Raw genomic sequence first — 11370 nt, forward strand, 5'->3', positions numbered from 1 at the left:
ATTTTTTCATAAATGATGCTGTAGCAGCATGGTTTCTAGAAAGGTACTGTCTCAGCAGTCTTGTGAAAGTGTGCTTTATACGGTGCACTTATATGAAACCCAATAGAACGCTTGTGCTAGAAAGGAAAAATGGAAGGCTGACGTGATTAATTAAATGGATTTTTCTTTGGAGGAAAATAAAGGTGCGTAGGATAGGGCTGATTGAGAGCAGTGTTTTCATAAGTGCTTATATTTTATTTCACAGGAAAGCCAGGAACAGATCCTAATTCAGCAGCATGGGCAGCTTACTATGCTCACTACTATCAGCAGCAAGCACAGCCACCACCTGCAGCCCCTCCTGGTGGACCAGCTACAACCCAAACCAACGGGCAAGGTAGCTGCTTAGTAAAGTGGATAAGTTTCTTATTGCTGTGGTTGTAGATGTGCCATAATTTTCTATTGTCTTTGTATGTTGAATAAACTTACTGTAAGGTGAGTTGTTTTCTTAAAAAATATTGTTTACAGCTTTCAGCGTTGCTGTTTTTTTATTTCAGCATTAATGAAGGTCATCTTTTCTTTGTCTTGTAATGTAACTCCGAACACATAATTTTCCTGCTGCTTAGGCTAGTTTAATTTGCATCTTTTTAGTGTGGTCAGTCAGAAGCAAAAATGGAATGAGCCAGTTAGTTGCCATTTGCTTAAACAGTTGCCTCACTTCCTGTGGTTTCAAGAAAATTACAGCTGTAGTATTAAATTGTGTATCGTAATAGTTAGAGGCTTTAATGCATTTTAATTAGCATTTTAAACAGCGAGAGATGTACGCTTTTCTGAATTTTGATTGCATGCTGAATATTTCACATAATTCTTGGTTTCTTTCAGTAATTGTTTTTGTTTTTAGCAGCTTATTTCACATAGGCTTTCAGTGACAGATTTGAGTAATATTGAGATTATTATTACTTTAAAAGTTCATCTGATTGTTTTTAGATTGTTATATAAAACCAAAATTAGTCATTTTATTTAAACCTTTATTTCTTGTTGCTCAATTCAGGAGATCAGCCAAACCCAGCACCAGCAGGGCAGGTTGACTACACAAAGGCATGGGAGGAATACTACAAAAAAATGGGTATGTGTGCATATTTCACCTTTTTCTGTAGGATGTTGTAGGAGATCTGCATGCCTCATTTGATGAGGTTTATTTTTCTTAAAGAAGAAAGGATTATCAACTTGTCCCCCAAACTACTGTACCAAAACCCCGCACCTTGGAAGAAAAGCAGAGAATAATAGTGAAGGCATTTAATTGTATTCATTCCAGTAATGAGCTTTGGGAAAAAAACCTTCTGCTTAAAGATGTCTGTACTCAATCACTGGGATACAATCGTTTTTAGGTGCTTAAAATTTTGAGTATTTTAAAATATTTTCAGGTACCTTTCGGAGGCCTGGTTGTTCTTCTAATGAAAATGTTGGTTTTGGTGTTAAGTAGCTTTGCCATATATGCATTCAGTTATCTTCCTTCTTGTTCTAACTTCTGCTTTCTGTGATCAAGGTATTAAAATCATAACTAGCTTTCATTTACATGATATGGTTTTTTAATAGTATTTGCTTTGCAGCATCTATGTTCTGTGCTTTAAACTGAAGTTTATATATTGTTGCAAGCTTCTTGAAAATAGTTGGTCAACCTGACTTCTAAGAAGCAAAGTGTATTTACATTTACAGTTTAAGGTTCTATCACTGACTAAATAAAGAGAGTATATGGTCTTGTACATTGGCAGAAAGTGCTATCTTTAAATCATCATAAAGTCTTGTATGTAAATGTTTCGACTGTACTGATCCCTCATGTTTATTATATGTGATGTAGATTTGTAGAAGAGGACATCTGATTTATTTGGTTTTTCGTTTGTTGGGGTTTTTTTGTTTGTTTAATTTTAGTGGGACTAATTGATATTTTTTTCTTTTTTTTCCCCCCCCTCTTTGAATGGCACCCCTTTATGTGTCCCCTTTATGTAATTATGAAAGAATGAACATTCTTTCTCTTCCAGTTTCATGTAACAAGTTTTGTTTTTTATTGTTTGGTTTTGGTGGGGGTTAATTGTTTTCTAAATTTGCTGTCTGTGTTACTACAGCTCACATGGTCAATACAAGGTACTAGAGCTTTTGTATTGCCCTTAAATTAAGAGCAATTTAATTTGTTAGCAGGGACTCTGCCATCTTTTTGTTATCTCTGAAAAGCAAAGTGAGCATTGCAGTAGTCTTGCACTTGCTCTAAGTAAATAATGGCTTGAAAGGTGGTGGGTAGCTCTGGGGAACAAGTCCAAAAAGGGGTCTTAACGCTAAGAGGGAGACATTAGGAAATATAAAGAATTGTTCTTAAAACTCAAAATGGATAAATTCTAACAAAAATCAAGTAAGAGGAAAAACAGGTGGTTCTCATCTTTTTTTTTTTTTTCTAGTCTTAGCCTGAGTTTGTAAATTATAAAAGCCTTCTGCTTTGGCATGTTGAAAGCCCTGAGATAGAATCTGTAATTTCTCCTGTTATCTGCTTGGAGGATGAAGTGCACAAGTGGGATTGAGGAGCAGATTCCCTGTTTTGCAGTAAATAATTTGGTGTTCTCCCTTGCTTCCTTTACTATGTTAAGTGGTAGAAGATCTAACATATAGAAAGGTTCTACATCAGCACGTTCTTGTGATCGCACGTCTCTCAAACACAGCTACTACTGTTCGTGCTTCCTGTTGTGCTGTAATGCTGCTGGCTGTAACTCGTGCAAAAGGAGATGACCCATAATTCTGAATTATTCTTGGATTCCATTTCAGATTTCTCACAGCACAGATAATTACACAAATAGATGTCATGTATGAATTTTTTTTATGTGCTGTTTCAGGTAGTTGAACTGAAACGTGGGTGCAGAGCCCAAATAATTTTAGTTCTGCTACTGGAGAAGACTGCATTGATAAGGCAGTGATAAGCTCATAGTGGTGCTAAGCTGAACAAGTTTCATGTGATACTGCAACTGGTGAAATGGATTTTTCTCATGTAGTGACCTAAAAACTAAAGTGCTCCGAACATTGTAATGAAAACTGTAATACTGTTTTCCTAAGTGACTTGCTGCTTGTTTAATAGGACACAGCTAATCACAGAGAACATGTGTTTTGCCTATGATTTTTAAGCGTGTTATAACAGTGGCTTGAAAATTACATGTTACCAACTCACAAACATAGTGGCAAGGTCCATCCTGTTTTTCAGACCCTTGTTTTGCTCAGGAACTATTGCTTTGAGTAGCAAATACAATTAAAAGTAAGACTGAAGAACTAATGAAATTGCTTATGCACACCGGTAAGTTACTGTATGTGTGTCTCGTAGGTGGCTCAAGCCTTTTGTCTCCTAGTACCCTAAGTCATACATTTAAAAACTTGTTTTAAACTTTAGGTTAACAAGACAGCAGTTTCATGCTTGAAGACATATTGGTGCTGTTGTCTTGAACTGAAGACATACTATTTTTCTTTTTCTCTGCTAGAGTTCAAGTAAACATTTAACTACATAAGTAACAATCTTCCATGGGTAATGGTTCACAAGGAACACGAAGTCACATTTCACTAAATGATCTGTATGTCATTGTAGGAGTTAATACATACATTGCTTTGGAAACTTGGAAAAAGTGTATCCTGGGATGGTCTGTAGCCATATTTTAAAGGTAGCTTTGGTTAAACTTGTTGACAGAAGCATAAATTGTAATTTATGGTAGGGTGTAAGTGTAAATGGTAACGTGTGTTTGAAGCTCCGCAGTTTTCAGTAAGTGTTGGTTAGTTTTTCTAAGAAAACTGTGTTACTGTATAATACAGAAACTGATGGAGAGAGCTTTTTCTGTTGTTGTTTTTTTGTTTAATGATACCAACAGCGTAAGTGGAAAAACTACATAAGTTACATGGCTAGAGAATGGAAGACTGATGTGTACACATTCAGGGTAGTGCAGCGTCAGATATTCACATTTTCTGCTCACACTTTTTATTCCTGAAGAGTTCGGGATTAAAAACAAAAGTAAAAAAAACACCCTTCTATCTGATACTGTAGAAAGCAGTTTATTAGAATCCTTGATACTTGTACTCCCCAGAAGGCTGCTCTGTGGTCTTGGAGTTGAATAAAAAGTGAGTTAATACAGGTAGTATTGAGAACTTCTAGCTTTCATCCTTTGGAAGCTCTCCCTTATGAGCAGAAGATCAGTCTAGGGGCACTGTCTTAAAATTGTATAGGATGGAAGCTTGCATTTTACTCAGGTTGGTTTGATGTACTGTGATAGGATAGGGGTTGGTTTGGTTTCCTTGTACACTAAAAAAACGTGTAACAATTTGGCTGGGAGAGTGGATGTGGTTCGTATTCCAATGGTAATGTTTCAGTGGCAGTAATCCAGTCCTGGCTTTTATTTTATTTTTTTCCAAATGGAAGTATTCTGACCTCTTAAGATCGTGTATTACAGTGGTAAGAAGCGCTCTGTTTCAGAAGTTTAAGAAAATATATATGGACTCCTTCTGTCTGGATGTGTGCCAGCAGTGGCTGAATAGAGAAGGTTATTGTGTTCATAGTCGGGTACCTTCTTCACTGGTAACTAGCAAAGAACCCTTGAGATAAAAATCTGTGAAGAACATAGTGGTAATAACTGGAGTGGCTTTGCTCATTCTGAAATGAGAGGAAAGGAAGAAAATACGCCTGCTACAAACCTTCCTTGAAATAGTCGTATGACTTAGGTCTTGAGTTTGGCTGTAACATTTTTGATACCCAAAAGAGTCAATGTAAAAGTCTTACCACCTTTATAAAAACGTTTTAAAGTGCTATTTGATTTTGTTGGAAAGATCAGTTGTTCTTAGCTGCGTGTGTGTGTATACTGTTACTTACAGGCACTGGTGCTTTGAGTGGTGGTTGAGAAGTTTCAGGGCTGTACTCTTGGGGAATAAAGGTTCACAAAAATTAGTGCTCTTCTGAAAAAAGATAACTTGCAGAAATGCAGAAGTCCCACTGAGCATACCGAAACTGGGGGAGTGAATAAATGAGGTTCTGACAAATTAAGTATTGCATCCTGTAGAGTATAAGATAAGGTCAGTCTAGATAGGTGACAGAAAGCTATCTTCCCTGCTAACTTGTATTTTGGTTTAAACTGGTTGATCAGGTCTGTTTAGACCTTAAGTTATAAGGACTTACGCTTTGTACCGTGGTTCAGGAGTTGGAAAATCCTGTCTCAGTGGAAATCACTGCATTAAAATAATAGAATGAGTAGTAAGGTAAGAAGGAGCAGCCACGAGGTTGTTGAGAAGTGTAAGCAAAGTGGTGTTGGTTAGGCAGCAAGATTTCGAAATTGTTTCACTTCTGTTGCAGCAGCAAAGCTATATAACCTGAATCACTTGTAGGTCAAGCAGTTCCTGCACCTGCTGGAGCTCCGCCAGGTGGTCAGCCGGATTACAGCGCAGCATGGGCTGAGTACTACAGGCAGCAGGCAGCATACTATGCCCAGACAAGTCCCCAGGGAATGCCGCAACATCCTCCAGCACCACAGGTATAAACTTCCTTCAGTGTGTTTTCTGGCTGGCTTCTGTTTCAGTGGTTATAGATATTTTTTTGCATGTCTCCTGCTTTGTTACCTTTGGAGTATGCATCTTTTTTTTTTTCCCTAGCACAATAACTACTATTATCAGAATAATTAATAGAAGACGTTTACATGATAACTTGATTTCTGTATCTATCTGTGTGTTCGGTGATTTTAATTTTTTTTTTAAAAAGAAAAAAACTTTCTCCTCCCAGGGTTTTGAAAACCATGCAAGAAGCCACCACCATTTACATTAACCAATTTTTCTTTCTTAAAGGCTTCACTCCTGAGTTAGCTCGATTTAAAGGATTTTCTTTAACTTGTTGTGTATCTCTTATGTATCTCTTCTGCACAGGGCCAATAATAAGAAGTGGACAATACAGTATTTGCTTCATTGTGTGGGGGAAAATACCTTTGTTAAATGTATGGATGCAGACGCCTTGATGAAGATCTTAATTTTGTTTGGTTTAAAAAAAAAAAAATAGTGTTTTTGAAAATGTACAAAATATCTATCACTACTGATAGGAGGTAATATTTCTGTGTAGAAATGAAAAATGGTTTGTTTTTAGTATTAGTGTAGATGTACACATTCCAGCAAATGTATTTGCAATTATGTGGTCAATGCTTTGTGATATAAATGTACTTTTTCAATGTATTCTTTATCACTTTTAAAATGCCTGTTTTGTGCTTTACAATAAATAATATGAAACCTCCTGTGTCGGTAAGTTGGATATGTGGGTATTTAAAGAATTATAGGATTGATTTACAACGCTGAATCAAGGTACCTGTACACAATGAGATTTTCTTTTTTCCCCTTGGAGCTTTGTTGAGTTTTAAACAGTTGTCATTAGCATGTTTTTCCCCTCTTGCAGAATAGTTGTAGATGGAGGATCTCTTTCATTCATTGTATTTTGCTGCCTAGCACCAGTAATCTTGATATCTTAATTTTCTTTCTATTTGATTAAAACTGCATGTGTTTAAGGTGATCTTTTGGCATACTTCCATTGCATTAACAGTGAAATTTCCTTTTACATGTGACCACTGTTTCAGACCTGTGCAGCTGTTACAACAGATGACTTGTTTTTAATTGAATATTTCAAAGCTGTTCCTGCATAATTATTTTAAGGATTTTTTCAGGCTAGTTATAAAATTTATTATAAGTCTAATGTGCTTAAGCCTTCAGTTAAAAGTAGTCCACTTCAAAATTCAGTGTAGAAAAGTCAATGTGGTATGCATAGTAGTTACAGAAATTGCATCTGTCCTTGAAACGCTGTTTTGTTTGAGTGATGGGGAGTGGTTGAGAACTTCCTGCAGAGCAGATAACTTCTATTTTCGTAAATACTCAAGTACTTGAATCGATTGATTTTTATTTTTTTTTAATATACTTGAAATTTCTTATTGCTCTAATGCTCATACTAAAAAGTCTGATTCTCTTGAAATCCTGTTTGCTCTTTGCATATTTATTGGCTCTTTGCATATATTAGACAACATGCAATACAGTCTGTCTTGCCATTGTCTGTTGAAGTGCAGGTTTGATCCAGCCAGTATAGAACTAGCTCTGTAGGGGTGAGGAGGACTGTGCTGTGTATCATCCTTGATTGTTCCTTCAAGGAGCATTGCACTGTAAGTACATCAGAATGACAAATTGATGAACTGCAACAGTATCTTTTTGTCAATGTTCCACATAATGAAAATGCCGTACTTGTGTGAATATTATGTTGGAATACAGTGCTGATATCTTAGGAAATCGTAATTGCTTCTTAATTCAGAAACATAGGTTTGCGTATATACATATTACATACACATAATGTCAGCTTTGTGGGTAAGTATTCCTGAATGGTATAGCAATAGCAAAAAAAAAAAAGAAAAAATTATGTTGCTGTTTATCTGAGTAATAGTATTTCCTTTAGTGCTCTTGAGACAGCTGTATCATTCAGTGTATTAAAGTATGCATATCGTAACGTTGAAGTTTTTGGAGCCACTTGATAGACAGAAGTTGTTTTTGTCGTCAGATAGTTTGCAGATATGTAGTGATGTAGGTATGTTTTAACTCTATAACTGTTACTTTACTTTCTTGGAACAACGTATTGTTGCTTTGAGAATATTTTTTTTTAGGGTGGCTGCACAGAGAAGTAAAAGTTGAGGCTTGAAATTTGAAGTAGTTTATTCAGGTAATTAGCAATGTATGTACTGTGCTGTAGAAATGGAAGGAATTATTTTTATCCCTTTACAATTAGGAATTATTCTGGTACCTTATAAAGGATAGGAGGGTATTTGCTATCTTTAGTGTAGGGTATGAAGTATAATAGTTCAGATATTTTGCATGGTATTTTGTAGATAATCTTAAAGAATGGTGCATTTGTTATGTACTGAACTGAGCAAAATTGAATTCACTGGATTCTTTTATCATTCACAAAATGGAGGCTGTTGATTTTGATTCATTTAAGGTATAAAATCTTTATTAATTGCAAACAGTGCAATTATTTATACTTCACAGTGCCTTCCCAGACCTTCCACCTTAGGTTCTGCTGCAAAAAAGCAACAGGTAAGCACAACCTAAGGAAGTATATAAATTTAAATATTTCAGTACATTAATGTTGTCCCTGTGAGATCTTTGTGGTTGTGTATTGAAAAGCAATCTTCTGCTTTCCCAAATGCATTGTTACTCACGGTTCCATTTCAGTGGAAAGTCTTTAAGTTTTTAAACAACTGTTTATATTTCTAGGTAAATATGTATCGTTTTTTTCTTAAGAAAAGATGAGTAGACTGCAGTAGTTGAAGTCAAGCAGAATAAGTAGTCATTTTTGTTCTTTTTCCTCAAATAGCTACTTGTTGCAATTAGAGAATCAAAACCTTGAAAATATGCAGGAATTACTTGTGATAGAAATGTCAACAGCCTTCACAAATGTTTTTTCTAGTAGGGCACTGTTCTCACTCAATCCATAAGACGTAAATACAAAGAATATAAGTTCTTGTTGCCGCTGAACTTGATGACTTGTCTTACAGTTACAGTGTGTTAGTGGCATTTTGAGATAACTCAGTTTGCTAATTCATACTTGACGTGGTAGGAAAATAGAATCTGGAGTTTCACAGATTAGTATGTTTTACTTGGAAAAGCATGTGCACCAATTAAATGTTAACGATACAGCAAATAATATTTTATCCATATATCAGTCAGTGTATCTTGTTTCTTGATACTTTAACTGAATTGCTGTATATTTTGATAGTTTAAAATGTTTGTATGTCTTATAGATGGTCTGGTACAGGTTTTTCTTTTTTTAGCTTAAAGTAAAGCAGCATCTGTTTGTTTTTTTGTTGTTGATTATTCTGTTTCTGAAATGTGCTGCTCCTCTTTCAAAAGTCCTGCTTATTTGTACATTCAAGAAAAATATTCAAAAATACTGCCTTCATTTTCACACACAGTGCTGAAGATGCTGCAAGCACCAAATCATAGCTCATAGAATCAGGTCCTGAGATAGTTACTACCAGTAAAGAGGAATCCTTTGAGTGTATGCCATTGGTGAGCCGATGAGCATGGACCATAGAAGGGCTCCATGTAGAAGGTAAAATTGGCAAAAGCATAACAGATTTGAAATGTATCCCATGGTGTAGGGTATAATTTTGTTTTGATCACTTCTCATTCTTGAAAGTATTATTTGTTTGACCATAAATGTTCCATGATCTGTTTTTTTTTTTTAACTGTGATTTTAATAATACTAAACAAGCAATTTTAATTTATATTCTTCTATATGGTCAAGCTTAGATATCTTGACTTTTTGAACTAAATCAATAGTTGTCGTTTAGTTTCTCAAGCTACTTAATATTTGATTATCTGTAGTGTAATGTGTAATTTGACTTCATTTTTGACACAAGAAAAAGTTAGGTGTGTACCGTTTGGATTTTGATACTGTGAATTTTAGTGTTGGGGTGAGTCATTTCTTCACTTCCTTTTACATGGTGTTTTTTTCTTATAACTGTCATTCCTAAAATATTATTAACAATATTTCAGTTGGTAAGTTTAGCCAGTGGGAGGAAACAAAGAAGAAAGCCAGTTTATTGGAATGTTGGGTGGGGTTTGGAAGATGAGTTTCTTACCTCAGCATATAGCACTTGAGGTGCATTGACTTTATCACTGCAGAGCTTACAGGCATGCTGTTTTGTACTAAATGTAGTGGTTATTTTTCAACTCTCCAAATTCATCGTTCTTAGGAGAATTTTAAAAAGAAAAAAAAATAATTGGAGTTAACTTTGATGGCAGAAGATAATTAGATTTTCTTAGAAATGTAATGAACTTGTCCATAAGCTGTGTTTATATGTTTCTTGCTTTTTTTTTTCCCCCCCTTGGAGTCTTAAATTAGGTAGAGTGTAAAGAGTATGAAAAGTTCTGTAAGGGAAGCATTGAAGCAGGGGAAAGATTTTCATATACCGTTCTGCAGCCTAGACTCTAGTAGGACATGAAGTAAAATGTCAGGTGGATGATCTTCAGTCTAGCACGGTCACAGGTCATCTGTTTTGTTCAAGTTGAGCAGGCAGACAGGATTGTTATTCCCTTGCACAGCCTATCTTGGCATGTTTCATCGTTTTACCAGTAGTATTTTATTGTATCAGATGGTAGAAAATGTTTCACCCCTGTTCTCTTCCAAAGTAATTTTTAAGTTTTCCATTGCATGCTAAGGGCTCTTATTTTGCTTTTGTCTGGAAGTGGGGGGGGACCGGGCCTTTCAGAAAGCCTGCAGTTGACAGGATTCCTTCTTCCCTAGCAATAGCTTATAAAACTCGTATGTATGCACAAATATTTCTCTTGCGTGCATGTGAAATGCATTTTCGTCCTGAGAAAAGTGTTCTCTGCAGAAACTACCCGTGTGTAAAAAGAAGATTGGCTTTAAAAGGCAACTGTGATGGGAACAGTGTCTTAGGGAGATGCAGCTTGGACTTGAGGTAAATTGAATGCTTTACAAAAATGTGGTTTTGAGCTTGCATTGACATTGTATGTAATATGGGTACACGTTAACTGTATAATGTTTTTTGTATGGTTTTCTTCAATAAATGTAAACTGATGGATAATAATAGCAATGTTTTTGTCTTTCTTATGCTCCTACCTTGCCTTCGTTAGTTTGAAGTTACAGCTTTAGAGGAAAGATACCGCAACATCTAAGACTCGTGTGAATGAACATCACCCACATGAAAGTCTGTTTATATGGCTATTCAAATACTCACTGAAAACGTCATGCAGCTTATAATTTTTTTTCAAGATTTCTCTGAATTTATTCTCAACTATTTTATTGAGGCAAAAGAGTGACTTCCGTGGGGAACTGTATTAAGTGCAGTCAACACATTTGACCATAGTAAAATTTCTTAATTTTTCAATATTTCCATAAGCTTAAACCACTCTGGCTTACCATGTCTTATGCTAAGGCGGCTCTGCATGTGCTCTTGAGCCGGTTGAAAATGTGGCTTACGTGTAAAATAACTCTTTATAGAAGCTTATGCTGAAAAATTCAGATGGGTTTAGCGCAATGGCTTTAGGACTGATGATACCAGAGAGATCTTAGTGAAAAATAGTGTGCTATTCTCAAGCAGGCGTAGTTCAGAGATGCAGCAGTAAAGTCATTGCATCAAAAGAAAATGAACGTTGAAAAATGATGTATTTCCTGAAAATAATTGCTTCCTATCAACTTAACTGTTGGCTCATGTTGAACTGTTGTCACAAGCTGTTTCTCTGTCTTCTAAGAAATGAAAAAGTAGAATTTTTACAAGCAAATGTTGATGTTCTAATGATAACTACAGGCCTTACTGAGATTATTTTTACTGTTTGGATTATCAG

At 35.6% G+C, this 11370-nt stretch overlaps 1 protein-coding gene across 40 annotated transcripts in view; it reads left to right on the forward strand.

The window, feature by feature from the left end:
* FUBP1 (far upstream element binding protein 1) overlaps positions 1 to 11370 on the forward strand; it is a 55058-nt gene that overhangs the window by 15364 nt on the left and 28324 nt on the right. For 9 of the 40 annotated variants that reach the window (XR_005861811.2, XR_005861812.2, XR_003076335.3 and 6 more), the window contains 4 exons: positions 245 to 373; positions 1028 to 1102; positions 5371 to 5516; positions 8044 to 8091. Coding sequence is in view for 27 of the 40 variants with exons in the window: in XM_015290827.4 (XP_015146313.1) it covers positions 245 to 373; positions 1028 to 1102; positions 5371 to 5516; positions 8044 to 8091 (398 nt within the window). In the remaining 13 variants the exon portion in view is untranslated. Of the gene's footprint in view, positions 1 to 244; positions 374 to 1027; positions 1103 to 5370; positions 5517 to 5901; positions 10614 to 11370 lie in introns of those variants that run through there. The other 31 variants (XM_046944461.1, XM_046944463.1, XM_015290830.4 and 28 more) reach the window with 13 other exon arrangements.

This window comes from Gallus gallus, chromosome 8, assembly GCF_016699485.2.
Source record: "Gallus gallus isolate bGalGal1 chromosome 8, bGalGal1.mat.broiler.GRCg7b, whole genome shotgun sequence".
NCBI lineage: Eukaryota > Metazoa > Chordata > Aves > Galliformes > Phasianidae > Gallus > Gallus gallus.